Source organism: Lichenostomus cassidix, chromosome 6, assembly GCF_008360975.1.
Source record: "Lichenostomus cassidix isolate B80296 chromosome 6, HeHo_3.0, whole genome shotgun sequence".
Classification (NCBI taxonomy): domain Eukaryota; kingdom Metazoa; phylum Chordata; class Aves; order Passeriformes; family Meliphagidae; genus Lichenostomus; species Lichenostomus cassidix.
In genome coordinates, this window is record NC_139487.1 from 28,078,995 (window position 1) to 28,099,836 (window position 20,842).

General features: G+C 39.0%; 1 protein-coding gene across 2 annotated transcripts in view; it reads left to right on the top strand.

The window, feature by feature from the left end:
- The window catches only part of BICC1 (BicC family RNA binding protein 1), a 91,643-nt gene that overhangs the window by 43,379 nt on the left and 27,422 nt on the right, over positions 1-20,842 (top strand). Inside the window, exon 3 of one of the 2 annotated variants that reach the window (XM_085064193.1) lies at positions 1,588-1,657. In XM_085064193.1, the coding sequence (XP_084920319.1) occupies positions 1,588-1,657 (70 nt within the window). Of the gene's footprint in view, positions 1-1,587; positions 1,658-20,057; positions 20,174-20,842 lie in introns of those variants that run through there. The other variant, XM_085064194.1, reaches the window with a different exon arrangement.

Genomic DNA, 20,842 nt, shown 5'->3' on the forward strand with positions numbered 1-20,842 from the left:
TTGATTTCTTTAGGACAGAAGTCTCCAACCTTTATTGAGAGAGTAAAGGACTGATGGGATGTAACACTTGTCTTGAATGACATGCATTCTTCTTCTGTCTCCTCTCTTGTGGTTCCTTTCATGTTGGATCTTTTTTAACTCAGTCCTGCTCCATTCTTTGTTTTACTATCTCGCTTTTCCTTTTAGCTAGTGCCTTCCAATTTTCTGTGTATTCCACTGCCTGTTGCGCAATTAAAAAAAAAAAAAAATCCTGGCCCAAGGCCTTTTATCAGAAACAAGTGAATTCTTTGAAATTGCTTTTTTCACATCTGGATTGAAAAATGGTGAAAAGTGTATGTATGTTACTGGTAGAATTTCACCCTCCTGGAAATGTTTTATTTCAGCTCTAACTTATTATCCAATAGTTGTTGAAACCAAAAATATAGTATAATGAAATCTGGCTGACACTTTCAGCTTTTCCACATGGTGTACTAGTCTGGAAGTTGTGGTGGTGTTCTTGGGATTTGGATGTAGAAGATAAGAACTGTTAAAGTCTGCTGTAGTTCTGAATTATGCACTTATGGAAAACTTACTGGTATTGTTTCTGTTTTCTTAATGCATTAGTTTTCTTCTTGGAAGTGTCTGTGCTAATTATTTTGACATTTTAATTGTTTTTGTTCCATCTCAAGTGTGATGAGAGGTATGAGCTCACCATGCTTATTGATGAGATCTTAGGATAAAAGAGAAATCCTTTAGTCTCAGTGGACTTGCCTAGCATTTCTAGGATCTGGCTTTCCATTCATATATCTGAAGTCTTTGGTGTCATGCAGTTTCTTCTGCTGTGTTACTACTCAATGGGTTAGTGAAGCACTGTAGCTCTGTGCCAGGATGAAATTTCAGTATAATATGCCTGTAATAGGGCTGGTGGAATTTTCACTGAGCCAAAGGCAGCCACAGAATGAGAGTTGACACTGAGCTCAATGACTGCATGGTTTTCACAGTGTAGAGTGTCTGCACAGAGTTTTTCCCTGTTGGCTGGTTAGAGATGGACAGATAGATTACACACTGTCATAATAAATAAACGCTGTCAAATGTCTGCTCTGACCTGCTAAACCAAGAAATAAAAATTCTGGAGTCTGGATAAGCTTATAATGAAAAGCTGCTTTTGCGTAAAGGTGATGCAAACCAATATATCTTGACACCTGGAGACTCAAAAAGACTCGATTTAAATTTGATAGGCTTTACTTAAAAACCATTTTAAGGTAACCAAAGAAATACTTGTGTTGAATTGTGAAAGTTTGAAATTCCCTCTGAGATGGATGTAGAGCCTGCTGTAGCTATTAGTGGTCATTTGAACTTCATGGAAGTTGTTGAGCATCTTGGGTTTACTCTGTGGAGTTCTTTTGAATGATCAGAACTCAGCCACACTTATTAACAGACAGAAGTTCTCAAGGAAGACCAGAGGCGCAGTTAATGGCTTGTACTATCTATAAGTGAACAGATTTAAAAACAGTAAACATAGTGTTTTCAGAAAATGAACTTACGCCTTTGTAGGAGAAAAATAGACACTTAATTTTTATGCATTCTTAAATGTTTTCTTTTTAATAGATAATGGAAGAAACAAACACACAGATCGCTTGGCCATCAAAGTTGAAGATCGGAGCAAAATCGAAAAAAGGTATTTTATTTTGTTTTTATGGGGTGGAATTAGTTGGTAGAATAGGAAAACCACAGAATAAAGAATTCAGTTTTTAGAGTGACACACCAATACTGGACACATGAAACAATTTTCATTTCAGTCTACTGTTTCTTACAGTTTCTTTCACGTTGAAGTTATCTTGGCTTTATAAAGGTATTTGATATACAAAGCCATTTTAAGAAGCTTGCAATTCTATGAGTACTTTATTTACTCAGTACTGTTGTACTTACTGTATGAAGCATGTGTGCCTTCTGCTGTATAATTCTGTGTCTAATCAGAACAGTTTATTTTACAGGAGCCAAAGTCAGTGTTTCTGGTAACACTGTAGATGAGTAGGTGTCCTGTGGGGTTTTTTGTTTGTTTCTGTAGAGTACAAAATGAGTGTTGGCCAAACCCAGCAGAACAGTAAATACTCATTGTGTCCCTGTCAGGGACAGCCTGCACTATTTCTGGGGTTCTCTAAGAAAACTAAGTGGAGCTATTTATTAGGCATGACCAGTATTATGTGTTTTAAATTATGCTTCTTTTGCAAGTCAAGCCCATTAGTGTGAACTAAGTATGCAGTCTGGAACATCTCTTTGAAATAAACCTTCTTGTTGTATTCTTAAGGAATTATAGCTGTGACTGATTGGAAGTAACAATTCCTCTTCTGCATAAAAAAGTAAATTGGGAGTGATTTTTAACATTGCATGTATTTCTGTCCAGGCAGACACATATTAAAAACCAAGACAGTGAAGTTCAGGTAATTTCTCTGTATGTTATATATAGATTTTACAGGTGGAGGTGTGGGTTAACATTTAGTAAATGAGTAAAATCTCATGGGAAGAAAAATGATCTCCCTAGAAAGGTGCAGGATTAATAAAATTTTTATGCTGTAAAGTGAGATTGTCTCTGAGGTTTTTTCCCACACCACGTGGTATTGAATTCCAAATTTATTTAATTTTTTTCTTTTCCACACTTGCGTGGAAACAGAATCTAGCTTAAGTAGGGAAAACTGGGGAAGGAATTTAGACTGGGAAAAATGCAGGTCTTATGTATGTAGACATTATTATGTGGAACTAACATTTATAGTAATGCAAGGGTGACAAGGTCTCCATGCAAACTTCTGCTCTGCCTGTGATATATATATATTTCTGCATACCCTCTGCCTGAGCTGCTATGAATTGATGCACAGCTAAAACTCCTCAGGAAACTGAGGCACGAGAGTTTGTTTTTGTTTTGAAGACAGAAAAGAAACACAGTGGTGCTTGCACCTTTTTCCCTTAATTTAAATGGGCTTAGTTCTGAAGATGAAAGGCCTGGATGAAAGGCCAAGAAAAGAGGGGTAAGAGAGGTGGTTGGCTGGGTTTCTGCATTGGTGCTTAGAGATGCAGCTTTTAAAGCAGATTAATTTAACCTCTATATTAGTAACCTCAAGTAGAAGATAATGTGGTGAAGCTCTATCAGTATATGGAATGATTTTGAATACCAAGGGAAATAAAACAGCTAGGAGTTATGAGCTGATAAAACTAAAAATTGAGTAAAGGGAACACATTTTACAGCTGGGTATGCTAAGTGTATCTGCAGTGGGAATGATTATCGTGGAAAGTCTTCATGCCAAAAGAAACTTTAGATAGTGAGATAGTGATGGGCTGCAAACTAGATGTTTTAGCAATATGCTTTACTAGTAAAAAAAGTATTTCAAATGCCTGTGGATTTCAGGGTGGCTCTAGAGTTAAGACTTGTGCTCTCTGGCCAGCTTTGGTGTGCAAAGTTGTGTATATATACACCTAAGATAGTAAATTACAGCATATGTACAAAGAACCCCTTAACCCCGAGGTTCCTATTTCTTGTGAAATAAAATGTAGTTTATATGTTTTATTTACACTTAATACCAATTGTTTGCAATTCTGTAAATTTCCATTTGCAGCCACAACAGCTGTTTATATAGGGGGAAATATTCCAAGTGTTTAACATACTCTTAGCTTCACTTAATGCCATTTAGTGATTGAGAGGAGAGTCTGCAGCAAATAACTGGCTGGCTCTCCAGGGACTTGAACTCAGGACATGCTATCTGTCCATCTCCTTGGCTGGGGACTGAGTGCCTGAGTCACTCTGAGGGAGCAGCAGCTATGGATGGACTGGTTTACCCCAGCCCTGTGCTTTACCCAGTCATAATCAAGAGATAACTGGCTTTTCAGAGTTTTGCAGAATAATTTGCCTGCAGTTTCAGCAGCTTCACGTTCTCTGTGTGTGTGTGTGATGTGGTCTTAGGTCATTCACAGCTTTCTTTCCAATGCAAGGAAAAAAGAGTCATTAGAAAAACATTGCTTTTGTTTATGTGATATTGGTCAGTTTGTCATGAAACACCTAATGTATTGCTCTTCTCACTGCTATTGTCAGCTTTTAATTTGACACCAGTACTAAATTAGTTAGGACAAGCTGTTTTTTTCTGAATTGAAACACAAAGGTATTGAAATTTCCAGCCAAGGTATGCACAGTAAGGTTCAGCAAGGATTGAAGATTAAGTTCTGTACAAGATCCAGAATCTTTTCATGATCTTGTAGGAAAAAGTGGACTATAGTAAAGCTGGAGCACCAATAGTAAGTGACTTGTGAGCTGCAGTATCATTTTTCTGTGTTATATGGGTTACAGCTTTTGAGTTGATGAGTGCAAAATGCTATGTCTTAAGTATCATAATGGTAATTCCTTAACCTACACTTGATAAATATTTCTGATTTTTTTTTAATTGCAGAAGACTAATGTCTATTTAATGTCTAAATATAGCACGGATTTCAAAAAGTTGCTAATTCAAATTTATTGTTTATTATGAGTTTTCTAAAATACCTCATTGCAAAGCTAACTTTTAAAGAAACCCAACTATTATCAACTCTCAACAGTTTCATAATAGCAAAACAGGAATTTCCTGGTTTTAACGAACACCAGATGCTGCAGCCTTGCTCTAGTGATGAGGAGGGTTAAAGTATTTTGAAATAAATGTTTAGAAAACACACAAACAGATATAAATCTTCCACAGCATCTTAAAGCAAGTAATTTGTTCAGGTTGACAAAGAGATCCCATAACATTAAAGATTTAGGGAGGGAAGTGAACAATTTAAAGCACTTCACGACTGATTCCTGTCATTGGTAACGAAAGAATCATTGCTGGCACGATTTGCTCGGCTTTGCAGTGGTGCTGTAGAGCTCAGGGTGTACCAAAGCCTCATGCTCTGGAGGTCTGAAGTCCTCCGTAGTCTGCTGAATTAAAGACCACAATGAGAGTAACTTTTGCTCTCAACATGCTTTTTCACTCTGTTGTAGTTACTTCTCCTTAGGAATGCTGTTAATTTATTCAGTGGTGTAAAAGCATGAGTAGATTGCCAAATCCTAAATAGTAAGATGCTGTAGATCTACAAAGACTTTTCAAATAGGCATCAGCTAATGTTTTTCTCTCCACTCCCTTCCCAAAATACTGACCTGTCCTGTTGTTGGTGTCCAGCCCTTTCTGCTGTGCTGTTGTTGGTGCTTTCAGGGGGGACCAGGGTGGCTTAAAACTAGCCATGGATAACTTTTGGAGAGGGGAAGTTCCTTGTGCATTTTCTAGCTCTCTGAACCCTAACTAAATATGCTCATATGTTTCCCCATGTGTTTGTATGGATCTGGAATGCTTAATGCTTGGGGAGCAGCTGAATGTCATGTTACTCACCAGCAGTGCTTGCTGATGGTTACTGAAGGTATTCTTTAGGAAATGGCTATGTGGGAGTTCAGATTTCACCTGTATTCCTTACTCCTTTTTATTTTGAGCTTCTCCCTGCCCCATACCTTTGTGTCCCTTTGCATTTCAACAGCCATAAAGAGGTTATGGGATATGTATGTGCTCAGAATGCTGACAGCCTGGAAATAGCTTTTGGGTAGCAGCCACCATGAGAATCTCTTCAGCTCCTGGAAGCTCAGTGGCTCCAAGCAGGAGTTCAGATGTTCACAGTTGTAGCAGGGAACATTTTGGGAAGTTAAAAAAGCTGCTAGGGGAAATGCAAGATAAATTGAACTTACAGAGCAGATATAACTCTGGGGTCTCTTCCACCATTCCCTGATAAGATTGACTTTTCTTGCTCTTTTTTCTTCCTGTCATTTCCTTATTTTCATTCCTCTTCTATTTTCTTGAGTCTCCAGCTCTTTTTTATTTATATAAATCCTTGAAATTACCAATTTCTTTCTTTATTTTTCTGTCCTGAGCTGCTATTATTGTGTTTCACTTCTTATTTACTGTTTCTGGCTTTGTGGTTTGTTGGATTTTTGTTTTGTTTTGTTTTTGGGATTTTTGTTTGTTTTTCCTCTTATCACTGATGCATTCAAAGTTGGTCAACAAAATTCTGGTCTGTGTTCTGCTTGTATTTTTTCTTCATTGGCTCTTTTATGAGTTCTTTCATCTTTTTTAATAAGTTTTTAAAATTTAAATTAGTTTATCAAAATGTGTGTTATATGCTATTATTGCAAACACAACTGCAGAGCATGTCAAATTCATATCCAAGGAGAAGAGCAAGAGGGGAAGAAACATAGTGGTACTGAAGGTAGTGGAAAGAAGGCAGCAATAGCTAACATTGGGCACTGCTGGCATTTATTGCCTGGCAGCTTGATTTCACACTTTTGCATTAAACTTTGCCTTTTGCAAATTATCTTGCAAGCCAAGTGCAGTATTTCCTTCTTTTCATCCTAAGCTGTGAAGGTAATGTGCACAATGAAGTTACTAACTATAATACTACACTTGAGGCAAATAACTGCAGAGGGACTTCAGCCAGATTAGTAAACCCTCACTCTCACTTATTGGAATGTTGTTTAGGTACAAGGGGAGCACTTCACACGTTTCAGGAGGCATTGTGATAAAAGCTAGAGCCTCCTTTTTGTTAAAACAGATGTCACTGCCTGGCGATCTCAAGGCCAAACTTGAATGTGAATTACTGCCTTGAATATCTAGAGTAAGCTAAAATGTTTGTCGTTTGCGATCTTTAAATCAACTTTCAGTTGTTTCCCAGTACTGTAACAGAAGCTGAAGTTTGTATTTTCAAACAAAAAAGGGAGTGAGACAAGAAAGAACTGCAGTTTCAGGCTGTGCTGCCTTATGAAAGCATGCAAATAAAATGCCAGGTTATTTCCTTCTGTGCCATAGGCTTTCTGATAAATCTCAAATCTGATTTCAGGCTTTCCAGATAATTTATTTTTCTTTCCAAAAACACTTTATATTCTCAATTCAGTTTGTCAATACAATCTTTTTTAAAAGGAGTGCAAAGTGCTTTTGAACATAAAGCTCTAGCAGTAAAATATCCAAGGTTAATATATGAGCAGTTCAGAGCTGTGCCTGCCAGTTCAGCATCCCATGTGCAAGCACTTCATCATTTACACACTTGCTGCATGGAGGGATTACATAATTTCTTAAAACACAAGTACATCATAAGTTACTTAGTATTGCTCTTGGTATTGCAACTGAGCTGAATCCCACATTTGTACAAAGGAGAGGCTGCCATGCAGAAATTTCAGTGAAACAGTGCAAAAAACCCCACCTCAGATTAGTGGCTGCAAGTATGACTTTGTCAATGCTTATGTCCAAACCCAGTGTTTTATTATAAAATACCAGTGATAATGGAAGAGCCAATAACCCTGTGTAGCATCATTCTCTAGGAGTCATGTGAACTTCAAACAGCACTGTAATCTCTTGTAGTGTGTCTGGAAGTCTCTAGATTCTCCTTCTTCCCAAAAAAACCTCCAGCCAACCAAACTCCACAACCTCAAAAACTCCTCCGAACCAAAACATTGCTAAACAAAGCAGTGGGTTCTTGAGGCAGATGTTGAGAAACTTGGAGTAGAATGAAAAGTACTTGTGTAGCATCAAGTGGTTTTGGACTCTTGCTTCAGGAGATTCTCATTGCATTCATGGTATTTTTTAGAAAATACAAAGTTTAGTGGAATTAGTAGATTTCTCTGCTTTCAGTTATGGCTGGGATTGCTGAAGTACTGAAAGGATTTTGGTCTATGCCACTGAATTTGTGTTGCTTACTTAATCTTCTTCTAAATACCAGGTGGCTTGGTGTACTCCAGAGGCTGGCATGTTTGCAAAATGCAGTTATATAACCTGAAATTTTACCCAAGAAATTGGCCAAGTTCAGTCAAATAAGCCTAAAAGTAACTAAAAATGTGTAATAGTTTAGGCAATATTCTTCTTTGTCTTATGTAACTCCTAAACAGATAATACTGTGCTCTATATGGTTGTGTGCATATCTTCACTAAAAGAGTGGTGAAGTGTTGGAACAGGGAAGTGGTGGAGTTGCCATCCTTGGCAGTGTTCAGAAAAACCAAGCAGTTGTGGCACTCAGTGCCATGGTTTGGTTGACAAGTTGGTGTTCACTCAAAGATTGGACTTGATGATCTTGGAGTTGTTTTCCACCCTTACAGATCCTGTTATTCTATATAGAATAATGACTGTTAGGTTTGCTTTGTTTTTTAGGTCTTTCTTGGATTTGAATAACGGAATTTTTCGTGAAGATGATCAGTATAGCTTGGGAAGTTAAAGGCATAAATGAAGATGTGTGCATGCATATATATGTAGAGATAGATAATGGAGGAAAATAAACAACTCTTCACTGAGGTTAAGAATGTTCTTAGAGTTTTTATGAAGATTTAGACAGTCTATAGCAGCAACTTGAGCACAGAAATATTTCAAATCAATTGGTATTTATTACAGATACTGCTGGCAAGTTGGGGCTTAAATCATAGGACAGGAGAAAGGGGAGTTTAGATCTGCATATAAATCTGTGCTACCACTTCAGTTAATTTTTAGGGTTTTTTTCCTGAAGAAATTAAAGACTGTATATTTCAGAGACGGTTTAAGTTGCATGAAAACGTTTTCTTAGAGAACCTGCTTTTCTTAGTTATGATTGATTTGATCTTAATCCTCTTAATTGCGAAGTGATTCCCACTACTTTCCTAAAGACTATGCCCATGTAAGTTGTGGGGTGAAAGTATCCATGTGAATAGGATTTAAAAGCCCCATGTAATTTCATTTACTTCTAAAATTGCAGTCTCTTCATTTATAGTCAAAAATGACCTCTAAAAGTGCGTATAAGTGTTGTGAATAATAGAAAACAGAACTTCACGTGCTGCAATTGCTTTTGTGCCTGCCTCTACTTATCTGTGTTGCTGATTTATCAATCTTAAAGAAAAGCACATTTTTTACTGTATGTTACTGTAAAAGGGACTGATAATTGGTGTTTCTGTAAATACAACAATGCACTGAGTTTCATTGTGCACATCAATCTGAAATGCTAAATCAGCCCCACCTGAGAAGGTCACAGAGCATCACAGGACTACCAAATGCTTCAGATTTGTTAATGAAACGAGGACTCTTAACAGTAGTTTTTCATAGTTTGGGTCAACTCCTGCTCTTGACCTACTTTAATATCTTTGTGTGCTGTTTCTAGTTAAAATAACTGTAGGTTCTGCTGTTCTCACAAAAAAAAAACAAAAAAAAAAACCAACAAAAACTAAAACCAGATCAGATTAAGTGAATGTGGGATATAATCAACTAATTTTCCTACCTTAAATTCAGTGCTGTGAATAGCCACTTAATTGGTTTAGGGCCTTAAGCTCCAATTAAGAAAAAAAAGGGTGGGGGAATTAATCAGGACCTTGGAGACCTGTAGTGGTATGTGGAGTTTTTCTGACAAACTTGAGCTTCTCACCCACTAAGATGCTTTTGAAGATTGTACCAACTGTCCTGGAAGACTGTACCCCAACTCTTGGTAGGAACCTAAAATGTACAGAGTGATGACTCTTGCTGTTCTGTGGTCTTTAGCTAGGGTTATAGAGTGATGCACAAAAGAGAGCACCGAAGCCTCTGAGGTGCCTAGATGTGTAAGCACTTAAAAACAGAGCTACCTTTTGTATTGGTTCATGATCAAGGCTTAATTTATTTAGTCTCAGCACTGATTTCAGTGTGCAGATCAATGGAAGTATAGGCTCAGATTGCCCAAAGTCATCCTGCAAAGGCAATCCTCCTATAGAGAAAGTAATTTACTTTATCTCAGCTGGAGCTCTGCTGGCAGCTTGGTGGCTGCTGCTGCTGCTCTGAGGTTTAGCCCCTCGTGAGGGTTTAGCTCCTCACAGAGCTGTTGGGTGCCTTCCCTGCTCATGTGGATCACCACCCTTACAGGCCAGGAAATAGTCCCTGTCACTAACTGCTGCAGTGAGGTGAGGGAGGTGATGGTTTGGTGACTCTGCTGTGGGCATCCATTCCCTCGGGAGAGGAGCTTTTCACCTGCTTACACAGAGTGCAACAAAAAGGTGCTGTAAAATGAGCTTTTCAAGTCTCTTCATGAGTCTTTCCCATCTGTGAGTGGCAAGGGATCCCAGTGCACCAGTTTGAGACACCTTCATGTAATAGCAGTAGGCACAATAGTTTGTGATCACCACAGCCCTGGGACAGCCTTATTCCATATGTTGTGAATGACAATCAAGATGCACTCTCTTGTGTCTTTTCTAAGCACTTGGAAAGGCACAACTGGTAAGTGCTTTTGCTAGAAATGAAATCAGGGAGGCAGGACTGTTTTCACAGCTGGCAAACAGCACAGTTGTGGTCTCCTCTCTCTCTGCTGCCTTGCTGCATGCTTCCAGCCTGTCCCCTGCCTCCATAGCTCCCTGCTAGGCAGCTCAGCCCTGCAGCCTGGCATGCCCTGGTGGCAGTCCACTGACGCAGGGGGCATTCAGGGCCGCTGCGTTACAGAGGCCAGTACTCTTTTGTCAGAAGAATCTTTCCTAAAGTTGTTTAGTTTTGGTTCCCAAGGTATAATGTTGTGGGTCTGACTTTATACTGGTTCAGCAAAGGTTTTCTTAAAAATCTTGGCATTTAAATGCCTTTGCCTTGTTGGTGCCCATGACAACAGAACCGTCGGTTTGGGTATTCTGTGTCAGCTCTCTGTGTGCAGCAAAATTCCTTTGCAGCTCTTATTTGACCTCCCTAAAACCAAGATAAGATTCACCCTGTTATGTAATTGTCCAGCTAATAATTGTGTATACAAGTAGATTTTTTTAAACAAAATTATGCTCATATCTTAAAAGTAGATGAATTGCACATATGATTCTGCAGTGGAATAGAAAGTTAGTCATGCCGGGAGATAAAGGGTGCTCTGTAATGTTTCTTGAGAATGCTGGCAGGATTTGAGGTGAGGGAAGTAAGATAGTTTCTTATATCTGCAGTTGCTTCATAAAATAAGATTTCAGCTGGATATCATACATGGTCTTGGCAATTACAAGTTTCTTCTGCTCCTTTGAATGGCATTAAATTTACTTTTGTGCTTGACCTTGTTACAGCAAAACTAATGCTATTTGCATTACTCTAGTACTTTTCCCATTAGATACGGATTGTTCATCCTCTTGAGTACTTTTCATGAGAGAAGATGAACTCTTGGTGTTAAGTGTCCATAGTACATTTTTATTTTTTTATCACCATGTACTTTTTCCTGGGTTTGGTTGGAGAAGTGTTAAGAAAGGGCAAGTGTCATGTTTTATCTTTTTTTAAGGACAGCATGCTCCTGCTTCAATGTGCTTAAATCCTAATGGTTGAAAAGGCTTAAAGGGATGTTGAGAAGTTCTTGATGCCAATCTAATTCATTACTGTATGCAAGTACCTGACACTAATACTAATACAAAAAACTGAGGGTGCTAATTTCAACACTCCAGTTATGCATTAAGCATTGTTCAGTGAGTGGCAATGATATGTCAGGTTAGTAAACACCATTTCATTTTTTTCTTTTGTTTTGGAACAAAAAATATCTTGAGTGGAGGAGGCCAGAACCTTCCAGCTCTCAAAAGCACAGAGAAACTTATATGTATAGCAGAAATCTACTTAAGAGTCTTGTCAGAGTTTGGAGAAAAAAAAATCTTAGCCTGCGCATATTACTGGTAAGAGCATTACATTTTTATACTGTGAAGGAATAATACCTGAAGTGGGATATTCTGCACCTGACAAAAAAAATTACAGTCTTTCCAGTTTCTTGATACAGTGTTTCTGTAACCACATGGTCCAAAGACGCTTTCCTAGGGAGAGGAGCACTTGCAGGCTGCTGCATTCCCCTCTCCAAACCTGTGCCACTCCTATAAACCATCTAGAATTAGTGTGAGTGAGAATTACTCTCTCCCCACAAATCTGACGTATTCTGATATTTTTGTGTAATTGCTTTGATTTCAAGCATTCTCTTTACACTGTGCATTCTAAATATAGACAGAGTCCGTGCCAAAGACCAAGTGCAAACTTACAAAACCATCATTGATAGAAATTCTAGTCTTTTTAATGACTTCCTCTGGAAACTGTAACTTGAATCATGTGATTTTTCTGAAGTAGCCGTAGGAGTGAATATCTGAAAAATAGCTGTAATACAGTTTTCAGAATTTAAAGCTTTTCATCTGTACAACTTTAACCTAGTAGAAAACTGCGCTGGTCGTGTCATTGCTTGATTATTTGGCAAAACTAACATTTTCTATAAAGCAAGTCAGATCTAAAGAGAACAAAATCCAGGGCATAACTAGTGTATTTGTGACTTTTTTTTCTGGTCCAGATTTCTAAGGCTTAAATATTTGGTTTTAAATGGTAAGTGCTTGTTGAGCAATCTGGTAGTTCTGGCTTTGGAATTGGTTTAGTTTATCTGGGGAGACCAAGACCATCTGGCAATGCTCACCAAGCAAGGCCAGCCACAGAGGGCTGTTGGCAACCTGTATTCCCTGTATTAACTCCTGCGAAAGGGAAAGGCAAATGAGCTCCTGTGAATGGGAGCAAAGCTGTGGGAAAGAACAGAGTTGGGAATGAAGTGAAATGGGGAAGGTGAGAGACACGGAGAGGAAATGAGTGGCTGATGAGGAGACTAAAGCCAGTTGGAAAGAGGTAGGTGGGATGGGAAAAAACTTGAGGGTAGAGTGGGAGTCTTCAGGAAATGAGGGGTTTGAAAGAATAGAATAATCAAGAGTTAGTGACAAAGGTGGTGTAAAGGTAATGAGAAAAAAGATGGGACGTGCAAAAGAGGAAGATGTTGTGGAAGGACTGGGTGAAAATGTGTATTCCAAAAAGTGGAGAGGATTACAGCCTTGTGTTCATAGGTGTCTGGCAGGAGGTTCCTATACATATCCTAGTACTGGAAATTAGATCAGACACAATTCTGAGGTTCTTACCTAATGAATGCTCTGGGGAAAAGCTGGTAAATGCTGCTGTATTGATGTGTACTTTTATTGCTGCCCTGGACCAGTGATTAAATGTCTAAGATGTCACTGTTCCCATCTAATGTTGTTGTACAGCTTCCATAAAGTTGCAATTTTGATGACTGCAATTTAAATTTGTTAAACATTTAACAGATGTCTTGTCTTGCATCAAAACATATGTATGACTTAAAGTACCGGGAACACAAAATATGGATTTCTAGTCCATGGGAACTGAGGATATTGGCAATTTCTACTAAAAAATCACAAACTGAATTAGAATGTGTGCAAATAAACCAAGGCAGCAATAAAAAGGATTAATTTTGAGAGTAGCTTTCATCCAGCTGATTGGATTTGTGTCCAGTGCAATGTCAAATAATATAAACTTGGTTTTGCAATGCTGGAGGAGAGGAGTAGCCAAGAAAGTAAGCTGACAAAATACTGGGTTTCAGAAAAGTGCAAGCTGTTTTGTGGAATTGACTTAAAATACTCTGATGCCAAACAGCTCCCAGTGAGCTTTCTCACAGTAAATTTGTAGCTATGCATGTGCAAAATACATTCCTGTGTGTAGTTTGCCTCTCCTGTTCCTGCTGCTCTGAGTGCAGTGAGCAGTGGAGCTCATGTTTAGCTCTCCTGCCTCTGGTCCTGTCATGTGGAGGGTTACCAAGGTGAATTGGTGTGCTTATAGCTGCACACTGGGTCTCTTCAAAGAAATCTGAATTGTCAGAAGGAACATGTGCTTTCTGTGAGGGGAAAATACTGCAAGTGGCTATTTTGGATGCAGTATTTCTTTCATTTTTCTTACAGAATTGCATACTGAAAGATGCTGCAAGAAGGAATCCCCATAGGAAAGCCATGACGGTGCACTAGGGAGGGCAGCAGACTTTTGGATTCCATAAGTAAAGATGGAGTTAGTTCCAGAGTGATGAGGTTGGAAGAAAAATAAACCAAAAGGAACTACTATAGAGAAGACCATTTATAGTATGAATTACTGGTAAAATGCCAGACAAAGATAAGAAAGCTATGACAAAATGGGTTATGCCTTTAACCAGCTGACTCATTATGTTGAAAATCACTTCTTAGCAGTGTAAGAAGCCCAAAAGAAGAAATTGTCAAGAAGTAAAAGACTCTTGGCCATTAATTCTCTTTTTTTCTTGTCCCCCTAATGTACAATGACAGACACAGATTTTTTTGCATATTTTCTGCTTTCTTGTACTTTGTTATTTTTGCAAATAAAACTTTAACCCCAGTCATTGCCAGCATCAGCAGCAGCTGAAAATGAACATCTGGTAACTTAGACTTGAACACTAAATTGCAGTTCCTAAACCTGTGCCTGCAAGTGGTGCCCTTTGCTGTTCTGTTCTCATCTCCTGGCAGGGAAAAGATGTGAGCAAGAGCTGTGGGGAGAGTGCTCTCTACTTCCTGATATTAAAATGATTTTTTGTCTTGCTGACCCTTTTCAGTTGTCACTGCCTTCAACACCCTAATGATACAAATTTCTCTTTTTTTTTTTTTCTATTTTGCATGGGTAGGCTAAAGGTTATCCAGAGAGTGAGGTGTGTGAGGCCATAGCTGCTAACTAAAATATTGACATAAACCTATGCCCAGCACTGGCATTCAGGAGGTAAACTGCCGTGGTGGAGTATGGGGAGTCCTAGCTCATATTTTTTAGTTTCTCTCAAGCAATCCTCTGTTTTGTAAGTCTAGTGTTTGCAGGTAATTTTTTTTGTGACTCTCATGTATGATATAATACACAAGTATTTAGAAAAATCCTTTGTTTTAATTCTGGTTGAAACTTACTCAAGTAAAATCAGTTGAAAGCAACTTTTTGAATATGACATATGTTCCTTATTGATTGCATTATCAATATTGTGGGGTTCTTTTGCTGTACTTGTGAGCTAGAATTTGACTTTGAATTTTTTGCAGTTAATGGAAAACTTGTCTTTTCCCACAAGTATTTAGACAGCTAAACTGTGGGGACAATTTAAGCAAAATGTAAGCTGACTCACGTTGTTTGCCTACAGCTCTTGCTCTACATTTTCCTGGTTCAAACTGGTGGGACTCAAAACATTTGTAGGAAATGCTGAAAAGAGCTTGTAATTACTTTTTTCCTATAGAGAAACAGTTATTGGAAAACTAACACTGGGATTATTTTTTGTTTTTCAAACGATGGATGTAGAACTTGAAACAACGATTTTCCTTCATTTTTCTTAGCATTTCAAATGAAACACCACTGCCACCATTATTCTGAGAGGACAGATTCTCTGTGTGGAGGCCCAAACTTCTCTGCATCACTATCTTTCAGTCTAGTTTTTTTATAATTAGCCAAGAGTGACAATATTTGGGTATTTTGCCATTTGAAATGCATGCATGTACATAAATTATTCAGTCTTTTTGCCAGTGGCTGCTCTCTTCATCTCCTCAAGGTGAGGTATAAAGGTGGAAAAATTCTGCTGTTCTGTGTTTCTGACGTTTGGCTTGTGAATGTTTTGAAAGAATCTTTTTAGTTTAAATACTTCTCCCAAGTATTCACTCTAGGTACTAACTGCTAAGTTTTGCTAATTAACTTGCAAACTACCTGTTGTAGTTGAAGGTTTGCTTACCCCAGTGCAACTTTATAAATGGCCAATAATTTCTGTAATGTGTTGGTGAGGCAATCAATCTGTAATTGACTTAGAGATTTAAAGTGAGTCTCTTGCTGACATTGCGTTTGTTTGGACTGCCAGATTAATTACAGCATGTATTGTAATTGTTCTATTATGAGTTCCATCTGCTTTTGATTAACTTTCTCTGTAAATGAGAAACTGTCAGTGCACACGCTTTCATATATTCCGAAGAAAAATTCCCCCAAACCCTAGAGTTGTGTATTTTAAAAATTAAAGAACAGTTGTGTTTAGATCACAAGTTTCTTTTGTTTCTGGAGCAGCTGACTCAAGCCTAGATGACTCCTCCCTGTTTTGCAATAAACAAATGGACAGACCATCCCAGGCCATTCGAAACTTGGCCACAGGAGTTCATATTGGTTCTCTCCCGTCTGATCAGTTAGACACGCACAAATCCACAGCATCCCTTGTGCCAGCAGCTGGCAGCAAATCCCTCATTTACTGGAGTTACTTATCCCAGCCTCCAGATTGCTGCCACTTCAGAAACCAGCCCCATCCATTAATCCTCCGCGCTTCGCGTGCGGGGTAGGTGACAGGCGAGAAGGCTTTTAAAGACAGTCACATTTGCTTGAGCCTTTTATCTTGTTTGTGCTTGCCTTGCCAGTGTTTCTGTGCTTAGGGGTGTGTGTGCCTGCAGCCATGAGAGCTTAAAGTCATGCATTTGTACTGGCTCAGAGGAAGATAAAATAGATTTGTGGTCACATTGGTGAATGTTTTAAGGGAGGAAATTCTAGGTAGCAAGGGAGCCAGCAGGTGGGCACTGTACTTTTAGTGCACTTACAAAAGAGTTGTTTGAACTTTGTTCATTCCTGTAAGAGTAGGAAGATTTTGGGCTTTTCTGGTTTTGATCAGGGCTTGCTGCGTTTTCTGTGAAAAACAGCGATTTGCTTATACTTGGCCAGACAAGGGAGGGGCAAAATACAAACACAGTTGTAATACGAAGGGAATTATCAAGGGGCTTAACAGCCAGTGAGAGTGCTTGGCAGTAACTGTAGTAAAACTGAAATTCCAAGCCCTGGAATGTAGTAATATAAACTTATTGCCGTAATTAAATTACTTGACAGTACAAATTGGTCACGATCTTTCAGCTTTCAGTGAAAATTGGCATTTGTTCATGTATTGGTTTTGGATTTTTAGGAGCTTCTAGCGAGCAGATACCTTGCAATGTGCTCTGCAGTGCATTTGCATGTAAACTGGAGACTGACAGTGTTCCACTCTGATGCCCATCTTTCTATTTAAACTCAATTTTTGGGACACAAAAAGCAATTTATCAGAGTGACTATTAAATTCACATCACAGAGATGCTCAATAGATGATTAATTTCCCAGAGGTGAGTTTTGCTATCTGTCTAATACTGGAGAGAGACACATGGACAGAAGTGATGCAGAGAAAATTCATCTGAGAACAGCTCAGGAATGATTTCTTGATTTGAAAGGCAACACTGGACATCTTTCAGGTGTTTGGTGTTTTTATTTCTCAATGTATCACAAAGAAGTTAGTCTTGCAGACAAACGTGTTCAGTGTTTGCTTGCTCTGAGCTCCTCCCTGAAAAGATAAGCAAAGGTTTTTAAGTAGGTCACTGTTCTTCAGGAGATGAAGGTTCTCTTCCCAGATCAGCTGCAAACTGCCTGTTATACTGATGAAAATAATATCTGTGAATAAGAATAACCTTTTAATGTAAGGTGTACAGCTGTTAGAGTGCCATATACATATTGCCATGCTAAAAGATAAGAAATGGTCAATTATTACATGATTAAATGTGATTCAGTATTCACGTAGCAAACTGTTAGTATAAAATCATCTAGAAGGTTTTAGTTTTCAGAACCAATTGTCACCAGATGGCTGATGTTTTTGTTGATTAGGTGCATCCCAAGTGGGTTTGAAGGAAGATGGAAACACTGCTTCCCGTATCTCTCTATTTGCCTTTTTCTTCCTGAAGAGTATAGCCTGCCCAGCAGTGTAGTATGGAAAAATCTAATCCATTGCCATCCTGGCTAGAAAAAAATGTGTACCTTATGGTTTTAAAAAATAATAAAAGAAATAGTCTTGTTTAGTCAATGGCAGAAACTTGTTGGTAGCAAACATAGCAATTTTTGAGTCAAATTTCACACACTTAATGTTATCATAACTTTAAAATACATATTGATATTTCAAATGTCAAGGCCAAGATGTAGAGTTGAGTGTCTGTCAATGATCTAACTCTCTGTGTCAGAAAATGACTTCTTACAGCCTCAGAAAAGAGTTAAGGAAGTTTTTCTTATTTAGTATCTGTTGTAAGCCATGTAAGTAGTGTCTGGTACATGGGAAGAAAGATTAGCAGTGAAAGTGATCTGTTTGTACTGGAGTTCTTTTCTGTAAGAGCCTACTGAGCCCTTGAATCAGTATTCCTGTGGACTCAGACTGGAGTTTTACTGGGCTGTCAGAAAGTCGAGCTGTAGGAAAACCCCTGTGTGGTGAATCCTTGTTGTGCTTGTCCCTGTCTGCATCTCTGTGTGCCAACATCACCCAGGCAGCTGATGTAGATGTCATGCACTAGGATTTTGGAGCAAAAATAAACCAATGACTTTTCTGCAGACACAGATCTTAGTTTTATTGTAAGTAAGAAAATATAGTACTGTCAATAATGTGTTCAACAGGAGGAAAGAAAGGTCTGTTAGAGCTCTGAAATTTATCTTAAACAATAGTTTGGTGTGATGCAAATAGTAAAGCCCTGTAATGGGGCTTTTTGTGCTTGGTGTTTGCAGCATTTGTTCAAATCTTGCTGTTGACAATGCAGTGGCCAGAAGCATCTCTGTATCTGCCAGCTGATGACCTGTCACCATTCCTGTTCCCTGAATGCAGCTATTCCTGATGTTGGGCTTTGGCCTCAGCAGGTGCCAGTCTGTGCCTTGCCTTGGCTCACAAACCTGTTCCAGCTTTGAGCTGCTCCAGACCCAGCTCCTCAGGACCTGCCTGTCATCTCCTGCAGAGGCTGCTTGGTGACAGGGATCCATCCCCTCCCTGGGGTGCTCTGCTCCATCTTTTCACTGTGTCCAGGACACTTCAAGTCTTCGCTTGGCAGCTGGTGAAGTCCTTGAAGTTGTGCATTTACACCCCCTGTGCTTGGGTTGGGGTCGCAAGTTTGGAGCTACTCTTCAAAGAAGGCAAATGCACTCACAATGCATGATGTGCTTATGCCTCACTGTAACTTGATATAGGAATCATTTTAATGTAATTCATGTAGCTGTTGCTACTTGAGTAGCTCTGAAGAAGCCAGTTTTGTTCTTTATTGGACTTGCTCTTTTTCTCTTTGTTTAGAAAAAGCAAAGCAAACAAGCAAAAACCTCTACCTGTTCATCAGGAATACAATGACCTCTAAAAATACAATAATCTGGGAAAGGAAAACTTTCCCGGGGAAAATTCATTTCACAAAGTGTGATACTGTAACATTGATCAAAAGTACTCTGTGAGCTCTCTGTGGCTTTAGTAACCAGATGTCTGATGTGCTGTTGGGAGCCAGCTGTTTTTATCTTTCCAATAACATTTCATTCCATCCTGATTCTCAAGAGGAGAGTTCTGTTTGCCCTGCTCACTCAGGCATATATAGTGCATTAGTCTTTGCTAAAGACTAACTGCATCCTCCTGGTCCAGGCACAGAATTCATCCTTCCCAGTGGCTGTATCAAAGCCAGCTCACACAGTGGTGTGCAGGCAGTCAGGGCAATCAGACATTAAAAGGTGCAGTAGTAGTGGGGAGCACAGTTGGGATTGGATGTGGGAGCACTGCAAAGAAGGCTGAGCCTGAGGCATGATTTTCAGCTTGCAAGTCAGATGATGTTTTTTATTTAGAAAAACAGTCACAATGACTTTTTTGAGAATGTGTGTGTGAGAAACTAAAATTATCTCATGGCTTATGCGTAAGAATTGCAACCCTGAGTACGAGTCTGTGTGCAGTGAAGATACAGTGGTGTTATTTCTGCTGGGAATGTTTCCTTGATCCTCTATTAAGCTGATCTCGTAATACTATAGACTTTTTCTTCTCTTTATTTCTTATTTTCTCTCCCAGGCATTGTGATTATGTATTTGTGCTTTGAGCTACAATGACAACAGACATTTAAATAATGAACTGTGAATTCGTTGGTTCCATGCTGAAAAAAATAAAACATAACAGACTTTGTGTCCTGCTGAGAGATTGCCTTGCTTTGGATGGCTGCTTGGGCAAAGGCTGAAGAGCAACTGCCCTAGAGCAGCAGAAGGGCTGCATGGCGTGTGCCTTTTGGTGACTGACTGCATTTGCAAAATGTCCCTAATGGCTCTTTTTAGAGGAACTAAAATAAGGAATTCAAGCTAATCATGGTAGTAAGAAACTGAAATTGTGTGACTGAAATGGAGTGTCTGGGTGATTACAATTAATTCATTCTCATTTCTTCTTTTCAGGTTTTCTTCTCCACCTTGGCCTTCCCCTTCTCCCTTGAAATCTGGTCACTTTTCTGTTTAAATTGCCATGTGATGTGTTACCTCTTCCTTGTCTTCCCTCTTTGCTTATGCTTTAAGAGAAGTCTTTTCAACTTCATTTCCTCTGTCACTGGTCCGAAATCCAGTCATCAATAGTTTATTTCTCCAAACATAATGTTGTACAGGTAATCTATTTTTTTAAAGCTTATCTGATGTTTCTGGCTAATTTTCACTTAATTCTGGGCACTCTGAACATGAATTTTCAGTGTTCTGCTGGGATGTTTCAAAGCTACTAGGAGACCCAAATGTGGGATTCAGCTATGACTGATGAACAAGTGCATCTCATTTCTTTTCAATTTGTGAGGCTACATCAAATAGATGTTTCATTCTAAGGAGCCATTTAAAGTAGCCTGTTGCAGATACTGAAGTTTCTTTTGAGGTACACTAAAATCTTTGGGGAACAAGACTCTTTTCTCTGCTCTACCAGATGTTGCACTGCATTTCTTCAGGTTTCTGTGTGTGTAAGGTCAGTGCGTTACTCAGTGTCTGCCTCATGAATGTCTCTGTATGTCTGCCTGTGTATATGTAAGTGTATTGCTATAAATGGTGGAGAGATCTGAGGAGGGGATTGTTGGCTTCACATCATACAGTTGTTACAGGGCAGGGTTGAAAAGCAGTGCCCTGGCAGCTAATGCTCCTCGGGTGACTGCATGACAGCAACCTGAATGTAACAGGAGTGAAGGGTTGTGTGTAAACTGCCTTTCCTGGAGCTGTGCAGGAACAGAGCAACAAGTACTTACTTTTTCTCAGCTTCCTTCTGATGCTCTGAGTTGAGCAGAAATTCTTCTAAAGAT